General features: G+C 50.7%; 6 protein-coding genes across 6 annotated transcripts; 4 read left to right on the top strand and 2 right to left on the bottom strand.

The window, feature by feature from the left end:
- The first annotated feature begins 976 nt into the window (after positions 1–976).
- On the top strand, positions 977–6,013 carry GGI43DRAFT_101586 (uncharacterized protein). The gene is made up of 3 exons (XM_083198800.1): positions 977–1,714; positions 1,801–4,991; positions 5,048–6,013. The coding sequence occupies exons 1-3, from the start codon at positions 1,208–1,210 to the stop codon at positions 5,967–5,969; spliced, it is 4,620 nt and encodes a 1,539-aa protein (XP_083058473.1). The 5' UTR covers positions 977–1,207; the 3' UTR covers positions 5,970–6,013.
- A 1,219-nt stretch (positions 6,014–7,232) lies between these two features.
- On the top strand, positions 7,233–9,572 carry GGI43DRAFT_409824 (meiotic recombination directing protein). Its single transcript, XM_083206562.1, has 2 exons — positions 7,233–7,469; positions 7,538–9,572. Exons 1-2 carry the CDS (start codon positions 7,396–7,398, stop codon positions 9,306–9,308), a joined length of 1,845 nt encoding a protein of 614 aa, XP_083058472.1. The 5' UTR covers positions 7,233–7,395; the 3' UTR covers positions 9,309–9,572.
- Positions 9,573–9,581: 9 nt separating this feature from the next.
- Positions 9,582–12,359, bottom strand: GGI43DRAFT_101579 (P-loop containing nucleoside triphosphate hydrolase protein). Its single transcript, XM_083198799.1, has 6 exons — positions 12,262–12,359; positions 11,595–11,895; positions 11,354–11,547; positions 10,859–11,296; positions 10,297–10,788; positions 9,582–10,220 (listed from the first exon to the last, which is right to left on the bottom strand). The coding sequence occupies exons 2-6, from the start codon at positions 11,849–11,851 to the stop codon at positions 9,778–9,780; spliced, it is 1,824 nt and encodes a 607-aa protein (XP_083058471.1). The 5' UTR covers positions 11,852–11,895; positions 12,262–12,359; the 3' UTR covers positions 9,582–9,777.
- Positions 12,360–13,495: 1,136 nt separating this feature from the next.
- Positions 13,496–15,005, bottom strand: GGI43DRAFT_101388 (Rix1 complex component). The gene is made up of 3 exons (XM_083198798.1): positions 14,696–15,005; positions 14,566–14,638; positions 13,496–14,508 (listed from the first exon to the last, which is right to left on the bottom strand). The coding sequence occupies exons 1-3, from the start codon at positions 14,741–14,743 to the stop codon at positions 13,601–13,603; spliced, it is 1,029 nt and encodes a 342-aa protein (XP_083058470.1). The 5' UTR covers positions 14,744–15,005; the 3' UTR covers positions 13,496–13,600.
- Positions 15,006–15,112: 107 nt separating this feature from the next.
- Positions 15,113–15,688, top strand: GGI43DRAFT_385599 (roadblock/LC7 domain-containing protein; the record flags this gene model as incomplete). The annotated part of the gene is made up of 3 exons (XM_083203672.1): positions 15,113–15,130; positions 15,200–15,487; positions 15,584–15,688. 3 exons carry the CDS (start codon positions 15,113–15,115, stop codon positions 15,686–15,688), a joined length of 411 nt encoding a protein of 136 aa, XP_083058469.1.
- Positions 15,689–18,037: 2,349 nt separating this feature from the next.
- GGI43DRAFT_101368 (uncharacterized protein) lies at positions 18,038–21,480 on the top strand. Its single transcript, XM_083198797.1, has 3 exons — positions 18,038–20,025; positions 20,082–20,582; positions 20,642–21,480. Exons 1-3 carry the CDS (start codon positions 18,255–18,257, stop codon positions 21,061–21,063), a joined length of 2,694 nt encoding a protein of 897 aa, XP_083058468.1. The 5' UTR covers positions 18,038–18,254; the 3' UTR covers positions 21,064–21,480.
- Positions 21,481–21,585: the final 105 nt, after the last annotated feature.

Genomic DNA, 21,585 nt, shown 5'->3' with positions numbered 1-21,585 from the left:
GGTACAAATATAGGCACGCTTCAAGGGGTCAGGGCGATCTAGCCTCTGGATCGCTGTCTTAGCAATCGCCCGTGCTCCGTGCCGTTGACGTAGAGTCGCAATGCCCGCGGAAGGACAAGGCCGTGGCCGAGGTAGAGGAGCAATTGAAGGAAAAGAAGATGCATATAGAAGGAAAACCAAAAAGGCCACGGGGCCAGATCTGCTGCTACTGCACACTGACGTACGTTTGCTCGTTCAGAGCGAGATATTGCCTACAGTAGAGTAGTGTGAGCAGAGGCTGCTGCTACAACCGGGGCACGGCATTAGGCGCGATGACGACGTTGCGCTGATGCACCGATTTAGAAGGCCCAGCAGCATGGATTACACACAGCACACACAGCCGGCCGTCACTTGTGCAAGTACTGGCCACTAGGAAATACCTTGGGGAACGGTGCGGACTCATCGGCGAGCAAGTCCCCATGCTGACCAATTTCGAGTCCATGCACATTCTCGCAGCTCCAGGTATGGACTGCAGTGCAGAGGCAGAGACACGGCCAGAGACAGAAGAAGCGCCAACCCCCCCCAGCATGCGCTAAACCCGCTGCACCCTCTTCCTCTCCTTCGCATTCCCCTTCTGATACTCTTCTTCGCTTTTTTACGACATCCTCGCGTGTGGGGTTCGAAATATCGTCGTGTTTGCGCCATCGGATTCGGTCGGTCGGATGGTCCGGGAACTAAGCCAGTCCAGCGCCGTAACCTCCGCTAAAGGCTACATGTACTTTTTTTTCCCGTCACCCAGCCCACGTTACAGGCGATAGTAGATCCATCTAGGTATACCCTTTCACTCTTCCTTCCTGCTCCTACACTGTTCTCCGCCTCCCTCAACCTTCAACTTCATTGTCGCCCGCGACGACACGTGCATCATCGACGTTCTTTGTCGAGCCCCCGGTGCGCTTCAGCCTCTGCACCTCAAAGGGTCCCTTCTCCTGTCTCGCGACTTTCCTCTCCCGCAAACACTCGCTCGCTGCTCGCCACGAAGCGTGCCCTCGACCCTGGGCCGTGTCTGTTCCCCCCCGACCGTGTTCGTAGAACCTCCTAATATCGATTACCTCGAAGCGACTATTCCATCGTTGAGTCCGTCACTCGTTTTGACGCCGAATCCTCCAATCCCCGACCTGGCTGGCCATTCACGGCTGAACGGGCGATTGCCCGCGACATCGCAGCCACAATGAGCGACTCAGTACCGCCGCCGCCCCCCCCTCCAGCGGAAGGCAGCAGCAGCCCCAAATCGAAGCTGGCCAAGACGCAGAGGGCCAGATGGGCTACCCGCAAGATGACGGTCAAGAGCAGCGCCACGAAACGCAAGTCGCTGCTCGACCGCATGCACAACAGGACGACTTCCAGCGCCAGTGAGAAGCGCCGCAGCGTACGAGGCGGTGCTCCAGAGCAGAACCCTGGCGGTGATGATGGTCGAGACGACCAGGACATCAAGCCCACTGGAGATGCCACCGCCCAATCCGACGACGGCTCTGAGGACGACAAGGATAATCGCCAACTGTACTTCAACTTGCCGCTCCCCAATGACATGCTGGAAGAGGGCCACCCCATTACCGAGTACCCTCGAAACAAGATCCGAACTGCCAAGTATACTCCTCTCTCGTTCGTTCCAAAGAACTTGTGGTTTCAATTTCACAACATTGCCAACATCTTCTTCTTGTTCTTGATTATCTTAGGTGTAAGTACATCTGTCAAACCTTTAATTCGCCCTAGTTTCGCCCTCGCCCCTATCTACTTTAAACCTTGTGTTAAACTCTTATATAGGCCTTCTCTATTTTCGGTACTGTTAACCCAGGATTGAACGCTGTTCCCCTTATTGTCATCGTCGCCCTTACCTCCATCAAGGATGCCGTCGAAGATTACCGAAGAACGGTGCTCGACAACGAGCTGAACAATGCCCCTGTTCATCGTCTTCATAACTGGACCAACGTCAATGTCGAAGAGGACAATGTTTCCACCTGGAGAAGATTTAAGAAAGCTAATTCGAGATTTTTTGGGCGCATGTGGCGTGCTGTTCAGAGCACATGGTCCAAGAAGGCTCGCGCTGAGCGCCAGAAACGCAAAATGCCCGTCATCGAAGACGAACCCCGAGCCTCGATTGAATCTGTCCGCACTAGAGCTCACCGTGAATCCATGGCATCGCCGTTCGAACGCCGTGAGTCCTACGTCTCTAACCCGGATGACATTCAGATGACGCCTGTTTCTTCGCCTACTCCCAACGCCCTCCAGTTTGAAGAACACGAGGAAGAGGACGTGAAACGAGCCTCGGCCCTTGCTATCATGAAGTCGGATCTGATCAACTACGATATCGAACCCAAGGGTGCCCGCTTTGGAAAGGATACCTGGAAAAACTTGACGGTTGGAGATTTCGTGCGTATTTACAAGGACGATGAGATCCCTGCTGATGTCATCATCCTATCCACCTCCGACCCCGACGGTGCTTGCTACGTTGAAACGAAAAACCTAGACGGCGAAACCAACCTCAAGGTTCGACAGGCTCTCCGCTGCGGCCGTGGCATCAAACATGCCCGTGACTGCGAGCGTGCCCAGTTCCGCATCGAGAGCGAGGCTCCCCAGCCCAATTTGTACAAGTACAACGGCGCTATCAGATGGCAGCAAAAGATCCCCGGATATCTGGACGAAGAGCCCGAAGAGATGACCGAGGCCATTACCATTGACAACCTGATGCTGCGTGGCTGCAACCTGCGAAACACTGAATGGATCTTGGGCGTCGTCGTCTTCACCGGACATGACACCAAAATTATGATGAACGCTGGCATCACACCAAGCAAGCGACCGCGCATTGCTCGTGACATGAACTGGAACGTTATTGTCAACTTTGTCATCCTCTCCATCATGTGCTTGATTGCCGCTATTATCAACGGTGTGGCCTGGGCCAGGACAGATTCTTCTGCATTTTTCTTTGACTTTGGCTCCATTGGCGGAAGTTCTAGTGTCACTGGTTTCGTCACCTTTTGGGCAGCCATCATCGTCTTCCAGAACTTGATCCCCATTTCTCTGTATATTACACTGGAAATTGTTCGAACCTTGCAGGCAGTCTTTATCTACAGCGACGTGCAAATGTATTACGAGCCGATCGACCAACCCTGTGTCCCCAAAACTTGGAACATCTCCGATGATGTTGGTCAGATTGAGTACATCTTCTCGGACAAGACGGGAACTCTTACCCAAAACGTCATGGAGTTCAAGAAAGCTACAATCAACGGACAGCCATACGGTGAAGCTTGGACCGAAGCCCAAGCCGGTATGCAGAAGCGCCTTGGTGTCGATATCGAAAAGGAATCTGAGAGGATTCTTGGCGAGATCGCTGAAGCTAAAGTGCAAGCGCTCATTGGCCTCCGCAAAATCCATGACAACCCTTACCTTCACGACGAAGCTGTTACCTTTATTGCCCCCGACTTTGTTGCCGATTTAGCTGGTCACCACGGATCCGAACAGCAGCAGGCCAATGAAAACTTCATGCTTGCTTTGGCTCTTTGCCACACTGTTATGGCTGAACGCACTCCTGGTGATCCACCAACCATGGCCTTCAAGGCGCAATCTCCCGATGAAGAAGCTTTGGTTGCCACTGCTCGCGATATGGGTTTCACTGTACTGGGTAACAATTCGGATGGCATAAATCTCAATGTTATGGGCGAGGAACGTCACTACCCGCTTCTCAACACCATCGAGTTTAACTCCACCAGAAAGCGAATGAGTACCATTATCCGTATGCCTGACGGTCGAATTATTCTGTTCTGCAAGGGTGCCGACTCCGTCATCTACGCTCGGCTCAAGAGGGGCGAGCAAAAGGAACTGCGACAGGTCACTGCCGAACACTTGGAAATGTTTGCTCGCGAGGGTCTGCGTACCTTGTGTATCGCCCAAAAGGAGCTCACCGAACAGGAATACCGTGCATGGAAAAAGGAACACGATATCGCTGCCGCCGCTCTTGAAGACCGTGAGGAGAAGCTTGAAGAGGTTGCCGAGCTTATTGAGCAGGATCTTATGCTTCTTGGTGGTACTGCTATTGAAGATCGTCTCCAAGATGGCGTTCCCGACGCTATTCAGCTGCTGGGCGAGGCTGGTATCAAGCTCTGGGTTTTGACTGGCGACAAGGTTGAGACTGCTATCAACATTGGTTTCTCCTGTAACTTGCTTAACAACGACATGGAACTGCTTCACATCAAGGTCGAAGAGGACGCTGCTGAAGGCGAAGGTGCGGAAGAGGTCTTCATTGGTCTCATCGAAAAGGTTCTGGATGAGCATCTGCGAACATTTGGATTGACTGGTAGCGATGAAGACCTTGCTGCTGCTATGAAGAACCACGAGCCTCCGCCTCCCACGCATGGATTGGTCATTGATGGTTTCACCCTTAGATGGGCCTTGAATGAGCGCCTCATGCAAAAGTTCCTTCTTGTCTGCAAGCAGTGCCGCTCTGTTCTGTGCTGCCGTGTTAGTCCCGCGCAAAAAGCCGCTGTCGTCTCCATGGTCAAGAACGGTCTGGACGTCATGACCCTATCCATCGGTGACGGCGCCAACGATGTCGCCATGATTCAAGAGGCTGATGTCGGTGTCGGTATTGCTGGTGTCGAAGGTCGACAGGCTGCCATGTCTTCTGATTATGCTATTGCGCAGTTCCGGTTCTTGCAGCGCCTGGTACTTGTTCATGGACGTTGGTCGTACCGTCGTTTGGGAGAGTCTATTCCTAACTTCTTCTACAAGAACATGGTCTGGACTTTCGGTATCTTCTGGTTCTCCATCTACACCAACTTTGATATGACGTACCTCTTTGACTACACCTATATTCTGATGTTTAACCTGTTCTTTACTTCGATACCAGTTGCCGTCATGGGTATTCTCGACCAGGACGTCTCGGATTCCGTCTCGTTGGCCGTGCCGCAATTGTATCGCCGTGGTATTGAACGCTTGGAATGGACACAGAAGAAGTTTTGGTTAGTTTTTTCATCCTCCTCAATGCACAAGGTATTTTTTACTGACAACTCAATAGGCTATACATGCTTGACGGTATTTATCAGTCCATCATGGTTTTCTTCATCCCGTACTTGCTATTCATGCCTGCACGACCTGTGACCGAAAACGGATTGGTTATTGATGACAGATTCCGCCTTGGTGTTTACATCGCGCACCCCGCCGTTCTAACGATCAACGCTTACATCTTATTGAACACCTATCGATGGGATTGGCTCATGTTGCTCATTGTTTTCCTCAGTGACATCTTCATCTTCTTCTGGACAGGCATTTACACATCATTTACTTCATCTGACCAGTTTTACGGAGCGGCCAAGGAAATTTATGGAGAGGCCACTTTCTGGGCCGTCTTTGTGCTTGTCCCTGTCATCTGCCTCTTCCCTCGATTTGCCATCAAGTCTCTACAGAAGGTCTTCTTCCCTTACGACGTCGACATTATTCGAGAGCAGGAGAGGATGGGCGCCTTTGCTCATCTGGACACAGAGATCAAATCGATTGATGCAGTCAGCGACGAAAAGAGCCAGAAGTCGTCTGGCAGCTCACGGGGAAATCACAATCAATATGCTAGCGTCGATGAGGATCTGCGCCCGATTTACCCCCCATCAACAGTGACGCGAACGACCACGCAAATCGGCCACAGCCAGACTGGTAGCGATAGCACAAATTACACTGGCAACCGCTACTCTATGGAAGTGCCACCCACTACTACTCGCTACTCTCTTGACGTGCCAGCCGCTACGCGGCCAAGCATGGATCGGGCAAGACCATCATATGATCGTGTGCGACAGTCTATGGACCGCATACGATATAGCTACGAGGCCAGCAACGACTTTACCTCTGCTGCAAGGCTTTCTCGTATCGAATCAAGCCATTCACATGCAGCCGCAGGTCTGGGTGCAAGATTGCGTGGACTGTCATTAACCAAGAGCGCCAATGTATAGACACGGAACTGGAGTGCTTCAGGAAAATCCCCTTCGTTGTATATTTGCATTACGACCAGTCTCCTTATCCCCTGCTTCTCCGTTTGTTCTATATTGTTTTTAAGATGTTCCCGCTGCCCGGTCCTTGACATTCAAGTATCTGCATTGAGGCATTCATGCTTTTGATGATTTGCATGAGCGATCTATGAATTGCACCCCTATTACCACCTCTGTTAATGACACTCTGCGTTTTCAGGCGCGCATTGAGACGCCCAGTTGCTTTTCTATCGCGATGCATCTCAATGCTGCAACGCCTGCAAACAATTATGAAGCCTGCCCATGGTGGTAGGAGGAGAAGAAAGAAAGATGAAAAGATGAAAAGAAAGGAGAAAGGGGAGCTGAAAGAGATGTGGTTGCCTGGACCTTCTTTATAAAGAGAGGAGGCTTGATATTGCATGGCGTTTGAAAAGGAAACGGGAGATTATGGGACTGTTTTACCTCTTTTTTTTTTTTTTTTTTTTTTTGCTTTCTGCCCTTTCTTTTTTTGGTTGAAAGATGCATTATATTTCTTTTTCATTCTGCTTTCACTGCTTTTTCTTCATTCTATCTTCCTTCGATCCTGAATTTCCAAACTGTTTTTCGCTTCCTTCATTTCTGGTTTTTTTCTGCATTCTAGAGATGAGTAGCGACGCAAACCCTCCCATTCCCTCAAAGAGTATATTTCCCCCCTTTATCATTACTATTATAACAACATATTGTGCTTTCGATTGCTCAGACGGAGTAAGAGACGGGAAAGAGCGAAGAGGTTGAAGAGAGACAGTCCCTTTATTTATTCTTTTTTTTGGTTGTTGTTTTTTTCTTGAATGTTTTGAAAGTGTTTAAAGAAGAGCAAATGCACACAAAGCTGCTTTTGCTTTGGAAGGGGGGCTTGGCGTTGGGAAAGGTGGCCCGAGAGAAAGATTGGCCCCGAATAAAGCCTGGATATGATGTTGTGCGTGGTGGTTGCGGCATGGATTTTAGTTATAAGTAACAAGTAGTAGCTTTTGTTTCCTTTGCGAGGTGGAAATTGAAGAAGCTTTTTATATATACACAATATGCATTTCATGATGGCTTTGCATTATTATCTTTCTCCGTTTTGAATTTTGTATTATATTTGACACTGTTGCCTTGACCTTGAAAATGCATTTGATTGAGACTCGTCGTACTAGGTAGCAAAAATACACAGTTGAAGCACTGCAGTCTTATTGGACAATGCCTCTTGACAGGGTGCCTGACTAAACTAAAAACCCCACCTTTTTACAGCTCAATTCAGACGACTTTCCAGCAGCGAATCGTCCGATTCTCCTTTAGACCACCTCATCCGCTCTCTTCTGTCTCGCCCTTTCCTCTCCTCTTCTTCCGTATCTATTTCCCATCTGTAGGAGGTGGTTTATACGGATGCGAGGCAATGGAGCGTCTCGTGGAGCAGTTGGCTTCGCTTGTAGGGCCAAATAGCAGCCTGGGCTCTCAGCTTGATATTTCGTGCGTATCTCTCTTATACAACCATTGACTGAGGAAAACAAAAACTAACTTGTCTTTTTTCTCCCCAGATCTGTTTCCTTCCAAGCCTCCTTCGCCGTCCTTGCTACACTCATCTGCGGTCTCATCGTCCGAGCTGGCGTCTCCTTCGCTCATGCGTCCTTGGATTTCGGTCCTCGATGGATCCGCGCATTTCCCCCAACGCTGCCCGAGAAGAAAACGATTGTCAAACAGACCAGCATAAGGATCCCCGGAAGTTCAGCCATCCAATGCTACGCGCCCGCTACGGGACAGTTCCTCGGCACCGTCGAACCCACCACCGAAGAAGGCATCGACGAGGCAATTGCCGAAGCAGCACAATGGCAAAAGAAATGGGCCAATACAACCTTTGACCAGCGCAAAGCAGTCCTGCGGTCGCTCATGAAGTACATTCTGGACAATGCTGAGCAGATTTGCAAGATTGCCTGCCTAGACAGCGGCAAGACCATGGTGGACGCCCAGCTGGGCGAGATCCTCGTCACCGTCGAGAAGATCAAGTGGACGCTCGCACACGGCGAGAAGGCCCTTCAGCCGTCGCGCAGACCAACGAACCTTCTCATGGCATATAAACGCAACACGGTGCACTACGAGCCTCTCGGCGTGGTGGCCGCGCTGGTTAGCTGGAACTATCCCTTCCACAACCTGATGGGCCCCATCATCAGCGCTATATTCAGCGGCAACGGCATTGTGGTCAAGGTGTCAGAGCAGACCGCCTGGTCGAGCAAGTACTTCCTCGACATCGCGCGCGGCGCCCTCGCCGCCCATGGCTATCATCCGGATCTTGTTCAGATGGTGGCCTGCTGGCCGGAGACTGCTGGCCACTTGACGTCCCACCCGGGCATCAGCCACATCACCTTCATCGGTTCTCAGTCCGTCGCCCACCATGTTGCCGCCAGCGCTGCCAAGAGTCTCACGCCCGTCGTCGCTGAACTGGGAGGCAAGGATCCCTTCATCGTACTCGAATCTGCCGGCGGCCGGAAAGATGGTGATCTCCCTCGTATCCGCGACATTATCCTCAGAGGCACCTTTCAAGCCGCCGGCCAGAATTGCATCGGTATCGAACGTGTCATCTCCTCAGGCGCCGCCTACGATCGTCTCATCGAAATGCTGGAGCCTCGCGTCAAGGCCATCCGCCTCGGCCCAGACGCAGACATGGGCGCCATGATCTCCGACGCCTCCTTCTCCCGCCTTGAAGAGCTCATCGCAGAAGCCGTCTCCCAGGGTGCTCGTCTCCTCGCCGGCGGCAAACGCTACGCCCACCCAGACCACCCCAAGGGCCACTACTTCCAGCCCACGCTCCTCGTCGATGTTACCCCCTCCATGCGCATCGCCCAGAACGAGTGCTTCGCCCCTGTCCTTACCATGCTGCGTGCAAAGTCCTCCTCCGCAGAGGACATCCTCGCCGTCGCCAACGCCCCCAACTTCGGCCTCGGTGCCTCCGTCCACGGCTCTGAGCGCGACCCCGCCTTGCAGCCCATCGTCCGCGGTCTCAAGGCCGGCATGGTCGCCGTCAATGATTTTGCCGCCTACTACGCCGTCCAGCTTCCCTTTGGCGGCGTCGCCGGCTCTGGCTACGGCCGCTTCGCAGGCGAGGAAGGTCTCCGCGGCCTATGCAACACCAAGGCTGTCTGCGAGGACCGCTTCGGCTGGCTGGGTGTCAAGACTGCCATTCCTCCCCCTGTACAGTACCCTATCGCGAGCCAGGATCGTTCTTGGCGATTCACTCAGGGTGTGGTGGAGGTGGGATACGGGTCGTCGGTGAGAAAAGTCGCTGGTGTGACCAAAATCTTGAAGAATATGTAAGCGTATCGTATAATAGGATAGATATCTGACTTGCCTGGCTTGATTGGAAGAATAAATGGTGCGATTTCAGCGAGATATGTGAAATGGCGGCTATTTATGTATATTTATCAACCAATGTTAATTGTAATCATAATGGACGAATTCACCACCTAAGAAGCACCTTGTTATGTTAGAGCAAACGTTAGTTGCTATCGCAGCCCTCTACTAGTTGTTGACCTCATTGCCTCAAGTCACATCGTTGGTAGCTCTTGCAGTCAATAATAGCAATTTCAGGCTGAATTACCATAGCTAATCTACCTATTCTTGATATAGGTTCAAGATGCTCTGTTGATTCAGCTATGATTCCCTGTTAACCCTGTGAAAAATCCTTATCCCTTATTGTGTCCGTTTGCCCTAGTTATAACCCTCAAATTGTTCATAAAGAAAAGACTGCCGTAGCAGATTGGTAGTTACCATGCAAGATATGCGCTCACCACGCAGCCGTAGCAGCTGGTTGAGCAGCTTCGGCTCCCCAAGTGCCTCCAGAAGCATTGGCATCAGAAGCTCCCTGGTTCCAGCCACCGCCAGAGTTGACAGCCTCGCCATCAGCAGCTCCATCAGCAGCTCCGGAGCCACCCCAGCCGCCGCCAGAATCGCCATGGCCGTTGTCATCTCCATTCCAGCCTCCAGCCTCAGCACCACCGGCCTCGCAGCCGCCGGCTCCTGCAACATCATTGGGATCGAAGTCAGACTCGGTTTCAAACTTCACCTTGGATCCGCTGGACCAATTTTCCGGGACATATGCCTGGAGGAAGTCGGGTATATCCTGATTGGTTTCCAAAAGAGTCCTAGTAAGGACGCTGGCGAGAGGTTCATCACGCTCAGTGAAGAAGGAGGTCGCGACACCTCGGTGACCAATACGACCGGTACGACCTGGCTAGAGGTTAGTTACTGCCATATAAATATTTGATTGGGGACTGGGGAGTAATATCAGGAAGCCAAATCATACCAATTCGATGAGTATACTCTTCAATACCACCATATTCCATGGATGGCAGATCATAGTTGATGACGTGCATGACGTTGCGCACATCAATGCCGCGCGCTGTCACTCCAGTCGCGACGAGGATGGGAGCCTGGCCGGATCTGAAAGCTCGCATAGCGGCTTCTCGTTCAACCTGTGTGCGGTCACTATGGATAGAAGTGACAGGCAGCTTCATATTGAACAAAAAGTCATCAAGCGTGTCGGCAGCTTGACGACTATTGACAAAGATGATGGTGCGAACGCCATTCATCTCTTCGAGAAGGGTCAGCAGAGTTTCATTCTTCATTTCTCGGCTCACTTCGACTATCATCTGCTTGATATTCTCTGTCGTGCTGCCAGCACGACCAACTCGGAAGCGTACATGTGAATCACACAAGTACTTCTTCGCAAGGTCTCGCGCAGCCTTTGGAAAGGTGGCAGAGAAAAGGCCATAGTAGATATTGCCCACATCTTGTTCTGTATGATGAATCATTTATTAGTGACCAGTGGGCTATAGAGACTAGCAACTCAAAAAAAGAAGACTTACCTGCACCAGAGAGAATGGCTTGGAGTTCAGTCTCCCAGTCATCGTTGAGCATTTCGTCAGCCTCGTCGATGATCATGTATTTCAAGCGACGTAGAGACAAGACTCCAGGACGTCCGATGAAATCCTTGAGGCGACCAGGTGTTCCGATCAAGATATCGCAACCTCGAGAAAGGAGGCCGCCTTGTTCGCGGACAGGAACTCCCCCGTAGACAACGCAAGGTCGAAGCATGGATCGGTAGCAGAGCTTCCGAGCCTCGTTGAAGATCTGCACCGCCAATTCACGAGTAGGAACCACCACAACCACAAGTGGCTCAGCGACCACATTATCGATTCCCTCTTGGAATCTGGCGGGGTTGGGTCTGGGAGCTCCAAGCTTCTTGGCTTTGCCCATGAGCTTGCTAAGAATTGGAATGAGATATGCAGCTGTCTTTCCAGAACCTTGAGACACGTTAGATGATGAAGTTGAATAGATAGAAGTAGTATGTAGGGACTCACCGGTTTGAGCGACGGCAATGACATCGTAGCCCTGGAGGATGGCTGGGATTGTAAATTTCTGGATGGGGGTTGGGACCTCGTATCCACATAGGTCAATGTTTGTGAGCATGACGGGATGGATTCCCGCATCGGCGAAAGTCTTGATGTATTCGATTCGCTGAGGTCCTTCTTGAATTACCTCGATTTGCTCGATCCTTGTTTGATTAGCAACCTTCCTATGAGCAAGGGACTGGGGACAAACTTGGAGAAGTCAAGACCTGTCTGGCGATCACGGCGGGACTCGGGATCTCCAAACAATTCAACCTCTAGTTCTTCGAAAGCAGGACCGACATCTCCATATTCGTCCTTCCACTGGTAAACTCTGGCATTGCCGTCCCAAGTTGCAGCTGTTTCAGCCTCAGCCATAGCAGTGTAGTCGAAGGCTGTGCGCTCGACCCAGCCAGCAGGAGCAGACTGGTCTCCAGTCTCCGCGACCGATCCATCTTCTGGAACTGCCATCTTGAAATCAAGATAATACCGAGTTGATCAAGAAGTCGGAGGCACTAGTATGTTGTTAGAATGGTGGTTCAATCTGGAGATGAAGCTCTGGGAAGAGAAGTGATCGAGAACGTGAATTTTGTGTGAGGAAGGCCGTGAGAGAGTATTGAATGCTGACTCAAGAAAAAGTGAGATGTCACTTGAAAGGATACTCCTAGGAGATGAACTGCCTTGATGACGATTGCCAACGACTTCAGGAATCCAGAATGCGTGGGGTAGAGTATTTGCAACGAGAACTGGTAAATGAAAGGCAGCTTGGAGGGAGGATGGTGCAGTGATGAGTCTGTAGAGCGATCCTAAGAGACAAGAAATCTCAACTCGAAAGATGTTGGAAAGATTGGAAGAAAAGACTGGGAAATGAAAATACCTGCCTTGACGAGATGATATCCCAAAAGTCAAAGCACTGATGCAGCAGTGCCTCTCCACTTGAAGGACAAGAAGTGTTGGCAAAAGATGAACCTGTTTGACAACGTGCGGCGTTGAAGAAAAGAAGAGAGAGGAGAGAGGGAGGGAAAGAAGAGGAGGGAGGTGGGAGGTGTTCAAATAGTTGAGAGCAGGCGGCTGCACGTGCACCGGGGAGCTTCCTCAGGATCAAAACAAACCTCTATAAGTTCAGCAACCCTCAGTGAGCTATATGCACTGGGCAGTGTGCTTTGGAGCGAGCAAAAGGCCTGTACATAAAAAGAAGAGGAAAGAATAGGGGAGGAGAGCGCCTAAATGAGAAAGATAATCCGCTATAAGCCCTTGATAAGGAATTCCATCTGTCACGCAGCTGCACAAATGGAAATCGAGCAGCCGTAGTGATATTTCTTGTTGGAAATTCTAATGAGTAAGAATACATAGTGCAAATCTCAATACAGAGCACTTCGAGCACCATACCGCATCCTTGCATTAGGAGGCTGTATTGGCGGGAAGCTGCACAATCTCGCAGGATACAAATAGCCAGTGAGGATACACTGAAGTATTAAGTCGACAAAATTACCGTACTCTACCTATCTTTTTAGTCAGATTAACTTGTGCTGTTGCCCAGGAATAGCTGCAGTCAAAGGAGAGGCAGCTGAGCTCCTCGATCATAGAGATGCCAAAACTACATTTACTTCCCGAATTTCCTACGATCGTGAAAAATAAAAATAAGACATAAGACATAAAATTATGGAGCCAGGAACAGTTTATTCTCACTTGCTACTTTTCTACACAATTGCTGCAGATTGTAGAGTGTCTTGGCTGCGATAATGCTTCGCTTGCTTCCTCCAATGTCAGGGATGTGCCAACTTAGAGAAAAAGTAAGAAGCCAAATGCTCTTTTCATTGTAGCTTACCCATGTTCTTCCTGGCTCCATAGTGTTATCATGCCCATTACGTCAATAATAAAACAGGCCTTGCTATAATTGAGAATTATTATTCGGCACCCCAGTTTCGTTATCCAGCGCCCTGGCCGTGGTCGTAGCCTAACGAGGCAGTTAGTCTATATATTAAACATTTACTTCCTATACAACACTTGAAGCAATAGAAGCAGTAGAAGCAGTAGAAGAAGGTTAAAATAACTGAATTTCGAGACATTAGCCACAGCTGGGGTGCTGTATAACGAAACTAAGGTGCTGGGCAATATTCCTATATAATACGCCGTGTTCCCATGTGCGTGCGCACAAGGCTAAGAAAAAGAGAAAAGAAGAAGCATTGCTCTATTACAAAGGGTATCAGCCAACATTCTTTACCACAGATCCAACAAATCTTGTTCAGTCATCCCTGCCGAAGCTGTATAGTCTTCCATCCCATCCTTCAACACTCGGTCGAGTTCAGTGGCTGCTCTGCCTGCCGATCCGCCCTCCTTCTTCATTTTCTCGATCCCCTTTGTGACGGGATCCAAAAACCTTCGGAAAAAGACTCCCTGTCTTGCTTCTCGACTGGGGTACATCTCGTTCTCTTCGTCTCGCCTTTCTCCAAACAGGTTCAGGTACTCAAAGGCATGCGGATCGCGAGGTATGCTGTAAAGGTTGTCCCAGTAGTCTTGGGGACTGGGGATAACGGGGGTTTCCGGCTTGAGCCCTGCCTGAAGGAATCTACTTAATATTGACATCTGGCGCGCAATCGTCTGGGCGTCCTTTGCTTTAAGTCCGGTCCTTGGAGCCGACGTCCATCCTTTCGCCGATGATGACATGGACCAGCCCATGATAACACAAAATGTGTTCAAGGTTTTGACCCATCCACCAGGGATTGCGACAAGATCGTCGGCAGCCATGTCGAGAAGCCACTCCATAATTCCGAGTGAATCGTTGCTGATATCGGCTGAGAGATGGGTCATGCCAGCACGAATGAATATGATGGCTTCCCTGACACTCTGCTTTGCTTCATTTTTTGGAAGTGCTTGAAGAAGCTTTAGCAGCTGGCTTCGAACTGGTGTTGATCTATCTGAGATGAGAGGAAGAACTTTTGTGAGGACGTTGTTTGTTCCGACGGGGTTGACTGGAGGTTGCGAGGAGAGTTGGCTGGTGAGATAAGCCAAGGCATCGCGGCGCTGTTTATCATTCTTTGAAGATGAAGCTAGAGAAAGATTGTGTTTGAATTGCTGAACAACATCTGGAGCGACAGTCGATAATGACTGCTGGTTCATAACAATTGCTAGGGTCATTGATATTAGGCTCTGGCATCATGAAAGATATTGACAAGCTGTCATACCTCTGGATTTAAAGCTGGTATCTGTAAAGTTTGAAGCCTTGGGAGCAGCTTTGCCCACTTTATACTTGGGTTTCTATCCATCTGTGAGTAAAATGGCATTCGGACGGATAGAGTATATAAGAAGCCATACCTGAAAATCCTTCTTCTTCTCCTTCTTCTTTTTGGCGCTGGAACCCATCTTGACGGCGGTTTATTGGAGCGATACTATGTTGAAATAAATTGAGAGGAATCACAAAGCTGTAAATTATACTTGAATTGTCTTCAATATTGTCCAATGAGATCTCATGCACTTTCTTAATGATTAAGTTTTTCGATGCGCCGTAGATTCCAGATGCCGCTGGTGGGTCTACAAATTTTGGCGGTGGCGCATGGCAGAATTGTAATGTGCCGCGACCAGAGCTACGTCAATGAGCCGCTCGCATAGTGGCACCCTGAGGAGAGCTACTAGATATGAACGTCTTGGTCGCATTTATCGACATCTGCAGTTCTTAAAAAATTACTGTTTTTTTAATCTTCAAAGCGTAGCGCAAGCGCAATTAGAAACGAAATGTCAGAAAACCCTACGGTACGAGAAGCTCCAATTTACGTTATATATTCCCTCGATTTGCGACTCTAGCTAACGGTTGTCCGCCAGACAAACGGGCACGATGCCCTCGAAGAGAAGCTTGGTCGTCTGGCTAGGAAACCCGGCGTCAAGGCAAGCATGGTCTTGGACAGAGCAAGCGGCGCAATCCTAAAGACAAGCGGCCAGGTTGACGCGCTCCAGACAGCGAAAGCGCGGAACGCGTCGACGGCCGCCTCCTTTTCCAACGATGCGCCCGCAGCGGAGGAGGGCGAGTTGCAAGGCATCGAGGAGTTTGCGGAGATGATCTGGAACTTCGTGAACAGCTCCGGACAGCTGGTACAAGATGTGGACGGAGAGGTACGCACGACCCTTGTTGCGACGCTTTCCCCCTCAGCCCCCTTTTTGGGATCGCCTACATTCGCGCGATCATAAGGAGACTAACTTGGGTTATAGGACGAATTAAAGCTGCTCCGGCTGCGAACAAAACGGCAGGAGATTGTCATAGTGCCCGACCAAAAGTACCTGCTCATAGTTATCCACGATACTCAACCGGCTTGAAGCGTTCCATCTTCTTTCTTGATATACGGCGGGATACAAAAGGGGCTACATTATAATATAATACAGAGGCGAACAACGATATAGAAGGCAAGGGAAGAGCGCTTGCCAAAGAGGCACTCGGGCTTCAGCATATGCGGAGTTGGAATTACGAAAGAAACGCAGAGACGGCCGCTTAACTCCGCATTACACGAGTAACCACCAGGGGAAAGGGAGATTTGGCATGGTCCTTATTTTTTTTTAATGAAGCATAGCTACACGGCGCACAGGATGGCGAAATGATACCCCCAGGAAAACGTTAATGCCTATCGAAACACGTGCGTAAATGATATTACAACAGGTACCGAGCTGCTGCCTGGCGTGACAAGATATTCCTGCGGACCATCCGCTTTTCTCGCATCGTGCGGCATCCTTTTTTTTTCTTGGCGTCTCTCCTACGAATGTGTGTGTCTATGGCGTTGGTTGAATGAATCAAGAAATAACAAGCGCCGTCTACTCTACTCCGTGTTATCTACTGCTAGTACCACCACTACTATGATTGATGCCTTACTTTTGTGTGCAAAAAAATGCTGCCCAGCCCGCCTACATATCAGAGGATGAGAAACACGCAGGGCTTGGCACTCGGCTGCGATTCAGAGTAATTTCAATTTCACGCCGCGCGGCCTCGGTGACCTGGAGAAACGGCCAGAGCCAGAAAATAGGATAGAGTTATCAATCTAAGCATCTTTGATAACCCTTTTTTCGCCTCCCTTGAGTTCTTGGCTTTGTGATCTTCGGGGTAGGCGCAAGAGGTTTTTGGTGTCGTTTATGTGAGGGACCGCCTTCTGCAGCACTATGCCAAGAACCAGAATACCTACCAGCGTACTACATGCAGCCGCCAGTCTCAGATATGATTCTAAACAGATCAATGCTAAAAAGGTTTGCCGTACATGTACATTCAAAACACATGCAACCACTACAGTAGATTCAATTTTCTTTTACGCAAGCCTCGCAGCAAATGCTACCGCTTCGCTGCAGTACGACCACAGTCATACTACGGGCCAGCAAAATGCGCCCATTTTCGGCGCCATCCATCCCCTAAAGTCTCTCTATGTCGCCTCTGGTACCACCGCAAAGACGGGTGACTGGTGATCTATCATACGAGAGCAGACTCCCGCCCAGGGGCTAGCGACAGGCCAGGCCGGCCAATCAGCTACAGGCTACTGTACAGTAGGTGGCTTGGAGTGACAAACAGCCAGTCCAGCGCAGATCGAGGCAAGAGAGAATGCTGATTGCCGACCCCAGCACCCAGATGGGCTCAGATTGACCAGGAGCGAAAAGCCCCATTAATTACGGCGTTAGGGAGCTCGAATATTCTATGCCGCATTGCGTGCCGCTGAAGCTGACTGCTGAAGCGCTCTGATGGCGCAGTGCAGGCAGCTCAGGGGACAGATCCTTGTCCGCCGAGAAGGCCGCTGGACGGCCCCATTCCACGGGTGCGCTGAGGTGCCGTAACGCGAGTGCATGCCTGTACGGCACCGGCTAGTGCAGCTGCTAGGCGTTTTGGGGGTCCATTTTCTGTTTCTGCCAATTGTCCAGTAACTGTACAGGCAGCTGCTTGAGAGGCAATGGTTTGGGGTGGGTGGCATTCGCTTGGAGATTGATATTCAGGCAGTACAGTGCCTGTAACTTTGTACGCACAAGTACCGGTACGAGAAGGACTTGCGCCGGCTGCTATTTACAGTTACGCCTGCCTATTTGTAAAATGCGGGGGAATCTAGGGACCTGCCGATAGACCGGTGACTTCAATATGACAGAGACAATAACATGAGGGTGGCGAGCAATGACACGGCACGCGACCCTGCTTTGATTTCGTGCAGTTCTTGACAAAGGCCAGGCGGCGAATTGCAAACAGCTGCATCTGCAAGCCGTACGAATTGTTTTCATCACGGACACCGCGGCGAGCCATTCAGCACCCCTGGTAGCAGGCCCCCACGCCCCCAACCTCGGCTGCTTAACAAGCAAACCAAAACAAAACAGCGAGAGGGAGAGGCAAAAGCAGCGCAAAAAGGCAGCAATCATCACGGACTGCCGCTGTGCTAATTGTCCGTAGCTGTAACAGTAAACCTCCGTCAGCTACAGTAATACCCCCCTGAACGCCGGGACATTGCAGTGCAAGTAAGCTTCAAATGTCTCATTACAGTGCCCTTGTTTTGCTGCTAACAAGCCACCTGACCATTTCCGAGAATAGCGCTGTCTCTCCTGGCTGGAGCAGTCCCTTTGGCTGGTCCCTTGTCTCTGTTTGAAGCTGTGGTTGGTGGTGCCCCGCTGCTGATGGCCAACTCTCCGCAGCTAAATTGGGCCTGCTAACTGAACCCGGAGATCCGGCGAGATCGAACCATCTTCAGTGCCATTTTTGCTCTGCTGTCGACTTGTCTCTCTTAATTTTTTCTTGTCAAAATTTCTTTCGCCGAGGGTCCAGCGAGCTTTCACCGAAAAATAAATAACATCTCAAAAGTGCTTTGTTGCTACCGGCTAATGCATCCTCCATCGAACCTAACTAGGTAACGCCCACCAATCCATAGAAGAGATGCAAGCAGCGGCCTCGACCCAATTCCTGAGTGACGATGACGTTGAGAAACTCTTTTCTGGAGCTCCCCAGTACTTCGCCCGCAGCGAGAGTCACTTCCCCGGCGCGCCTCATCCCAGCGTAGCCTTTCCCTTTGACGAGGAATTGGAGATCCGGGATTTGACTGACCATGTCCAAATCGAAGCCAAGGCCTGGCGGGGCGTCACTGTGTGGCCTCACTTGACGAGGGACGTCAACCATGACCCCGAGGCCAAGCAAGAGGTCGAAGATACACGCAAGGCTCATTTTCATGTGCGCTGCTGTGAGCGACCCAACATGCTGAGCATGCAGGGTCTGGAGAAGGGCACCATGGGCTACCAGGCTGCTCTTGAACTCGCTGTTAGCGACTCACTCGAAGAGGAGCAGTTTGGCTTTGAAAGTCTCGGCACCAAGGCCCGTGCCGTCGTTGAGGCTCGTGAGCGCATGCTGTCTCATGATGGCTGGCTACACCGTCTTCCTCAAGGAGAGCTGCTGGATCGGCTCAGGCGCAATGGCGAAATCTACCGCAACAATGATTTCGGCAAGAAGCCAGCGACGGAAACTTACAATGACCTGTTCCACGTCTTAATGAGACCAAATAAGATCCCCCCCGTTGATAAAAAAGACTCCCACAGCCTTCCCAACCAGATCAGCGCCATCCTCAAGTGTATGGGAGCCCCCAATGTCTGGATTGACCTGTCGCATGTCGAATGGCGAGTTCGACTCGGCCAGATTCTTTGGGGCAAGCCGCATGGCGACGAGTTGGACGACAGCACCGCAATTGTTGATGCAGAGAGTTCCGCCGAGAGAGCAGAAGAGAAGTATTGGCTACTACTGCAGATTTTGGTTTCGTCCGAGTTGCTCATCCGCCTAGACGCAATTACTGACGGTGAAGAGTATGGAGCGGCCCATTTCAGAGCCATTGACGTTGTTCAGTTTGAAAGGGCCGCAAATGCTTCTGTGAAGTGGTCCCTGCTTTTAGCTCGTAGCTGGCTGAACAATATCGAAATCCTGCGAGAGGACCACGGGTCTTTAGCAGCTCGACCGGAACCTCGTCGTGGAAGCAGCGGCGCTGCTCCCGGCTGGCTGGCGTCTCTGGCCAGCAAGATTTCTCTCCACGATCAACACAAGCACGGAAACCGACCCCCGTCGCCGCCTCACTTTTACACCATCCGAGGAAGATACGGCCAACGCCAGGTCGAAGGCCTAACTCACTTTGCACGAAAACTCATGTGGCCAGGTATCGACGCCTACGAGAGACGCATTTCGGAAAAAGTACAGAGGTTGGCTGCGCCATCGTCCCTGCTACAGCCCCCGACGCCGACTCCCTACAAGAAAGAGCCCGAGCAGGATTCGTATTTTGGCGCCTGGGATGTTACATGCCAGCGCGGACATCATAAGGAGCGAGCCCAGGCTAGGCGACGTCGAATGGCGGCAGCGCTCCACGAGTCTGGCTGGCTTTCCAAGTCCTATGTCTTTGGGCTCATGATGCCTGGGGATGCCGTGAGCCACTTTTTGATGGCAACCTTGCTTGAGAACGATAGCGAGGCCCTTTCCCGGATAGGGTCGTTTGCCAATTTGAGCAGCGGTTTCGTTTACCACGACAAGAGTTTCTGGAGCACATCTTGCATTGTCGGTAGAGTTCTGGCCGCAGGTCAAGGATCTGCTGAATGTATGGGATGGATTTCGACAGACATCATTCCTGAGGGAGTGACCGAGGGGTGGATCAGTATTGATGTTCATGATGTTGCCTGTAAGTTTTTACTCCCATCGCCGAGGCCTGCCTACCCTTTTACTGACTTTAGCCAGCCGATCTGTCGCAGCTTGGAAAGAAAGCTAGAATTTGGGGCAAGAAACGAGTCGAGCGCGAGTCTTATATCCTTGGTAACGGCAATGAAGAATCGATTTCTCCCGCAGACTTTATAATCCCTCACGAGAACAACTACGCACCCTCTCCGCCAGGCGTGTCTGTCGAACTGCAGTCGCTGGAACTCGATACGCCAGTGGCAGAGTGTGTTCATCCGACACCTCTCGCGGAGATTGTAGTAACCCCCATTCACGAGCACCACAGAGCTCCAGATCTGCTGTCGTATCCCGCCAAGATCAACTTTTATGTGTCAATCGATGGAGAGAAGACTGAGACGGTTACCTTTTCGCTGCTGTACGACATTAACTTTGTCACCGCACACCCGTGCTCCCCGTCCTCACGGGTCAGGGTCCTCAAGTCTCCTTCCAGCCCGACGCTGCAGCAGATTGACTTTACCGGCACCAATGCGTTGGGCGCCGGGTCTCGGTCGATGTATCGAGCAGGTAAGCATTTTGTTACACTGGATAATTCTGATAAATTCGGTATGCTAATAAACCGATAGGCCACCCACTGCACAAATATTATAATTACACAGTTATCCACATATCCGAGCTTTTGCGAAGACGAGATGCCGAGCTATCGGACCTCCTTACGCCCCCTGGCAGGCAAGCCGCTCAGAATCAAGTGCTGGTAATCGATTGCATTACCAACTTTTCGTCGGCGCCGCAGTCACCGGTTGCCGACCGCTCGGATTCGCCTGGCTCTTCGCCTATTGATCGTAAGGGAAGCTTCTCAGCAGCGGCGAAGATGCATTTTGAATCCCGAAAGCGGCAATTTGGCTCCGACATGGAGATCCTCATCAGGGCTCTGTGCTCTCAGAGAGGATGGAATGCCATCATTAGCAGGAGGAAGCGAGGATGCCTAGCCTGCGCAATCCGCGAGGCGGGTGCTCTGGGTTGGAAACTCATTATCAGAGTACCATAAGATGGAAATTTGGCGTTTTGAAAAAAAGGCATCAGGAAAAGCCTTTGGGAGAACAAAAAAGGAGATCCCAACTCATAATGGAACAAAAAAACCAAAATACCCTTACTTATTTCACGGAGTTAACTTGGCAATGGCGGGAGTTTTCGAAATTCGGAGTGTTTTGCAGGTCTGTTTTGGAAGAGTTTTTTTTAATGTTGAGCGAGCGAGCGGAATTTTGTTGTATGATAGTTAGCATCTTTGTAATTGTTGGGTTATTAACCAAGAGTCGCTGGAGCGATTCTTGCAAAGATGAGAGAGCCTCGAGACCGATTGGGAGAGTCTTTTTTTGCAGCTCGACTCGGCCATAAGCATATGAATGGAACCGATATAATTTTGTCTTAATAATTGCTTAATTCTCGTGAAATTCCGGAGCAAAAAGTGCTGATAAAGCTGGGTCCAGAGCCTGATGTCGAAAAGGCTGCGGAGCGGCTCACCCACAATACGCTAAGCCTAGCTGGGAGCGTCTATTGAAAGCTAAGCTAC

This window comes from Trichoderma evansii (genome assembly GCF_050947405.1).
Source record: "Trichoderma evansii strain SZMC 28006 chromosome Unknown GGI43scaffold_16, whole genome shotgun sequence".
NCBI lineage: Eukaryota > Fungi > Ascomycota > Sordariomycetes > Hypocreales > Hypocreaceae > Trichoderma > Trichoderma evansii.
This window is presented reverse-complemented; position numbering and strand designations above follow the sequence as displayed.

Excerpts from the sequence above, each read along its gene's own strand:
- GGI43DRAFT_101586 (XM_083198800.1), top strand. The coding sequence starts at position 1,208 with ATGAGCGACTCAGTACCGCCGCCGCCCCCCCCTCCAGCGGAAGGCAGC. Across the intron at positions 1,715-1,800 it reads TGTTCTTGATTATCTTAGGT|GCCTTCTCTATTTTCGGTAC; the intron begins GTAAGTACATCT and ends ACTCTTATATAG. Across the intron at positions 4,992-5,047 it reads TGGACACAGAAGAAGTTTTG|GCTATACATGCTTGACGGTA; the intron begins GTTAGTTTTTTC and ends ACAACTCAATAG.
- GGI43DRAFT_409824 (XM_083206562.1), top strand. The coding sequence starts at position 7,396 with ATGGAGCGTCTCGTGGAGCAGTTGGCTTCGCTTGTAGGGCCAAATAGC. Across the intron at positions 7,470-7,537 it reads GGCTCTCAGCTTGATATTTC|ATCTGTTTCCTTCCAAGCCT; the intron begins GTGCGTATCTCT and ends TTTTCTCCCCAG.
- GGI43DRAFT_101579 (XM_083198799.1), bottom strand. The coding sequence starts at position 11,851 with ATGGCAGTTCCAGAAGATGGATCGGTCGCGGAGACTGGAGACCAGTCT. Across the intron at positions 11,297-11,353 it reads CATTGCCGTCGCTCAAACCG|GTTCTGGAAAGACAGCTGCA; the intron begins GTGAGTCCCTAC and ends ACGTGTCTCAAG. Across the intron at positions 10,789-10,858 it reads AGCCATTCTCTCTGGTGCAG|AACAAGATGTGGGCAATATC; the intron begins GTAAGTCTTCTT and ends TTCATCATACAG.
- GGI43DRAFT_101368 (XM_083198797.1), top strand. The coding sequence starts at position 18,255 with ATGCAAGCAGCGGCCTCGACCCAATTCCTGAGTGACGATGACGTTGAG. Across the intron at positions 20,026-20,081 it reads TGATGTTCATGATGTTGCCT|CCGATCTGTCGCAGCTTGGA; the intron begins GTAAGTTTTTAC and ends GACTTTAGCCAG. Across the intron at positions 20,583-20,641 it reads TCGGTCGATGTATCGAGCAG|GCCACCCACTGCACAAATAT; the intron begins GTAAGCATTTTG and ends ATAAACCGATAG.
- GGI43DRAFT_101388 (XM_083198798.1), bottom strand. The coding sequence starts at position 14,743 with ATGGGTTCCAGCGCCAAAAAGAAGAAGGAGAAGAAGAAGGATTTTCAG. Across the intron at positions 14,639-14,695 it reads AGAAGAAGAAGGATTTTCAG|AAACCCAAGTATAAAGTGGG; the intron begins GTATGGCTTCTT and ends ACAGATGGATAG. Across the intron at positions 14,509-14,565 it reads TACCAGCTTTAAATCCAGAG|CAATTGTTATGAACCAGCAG; the intron begins GTATGACAGCTT and ends CAATGACCCTAG.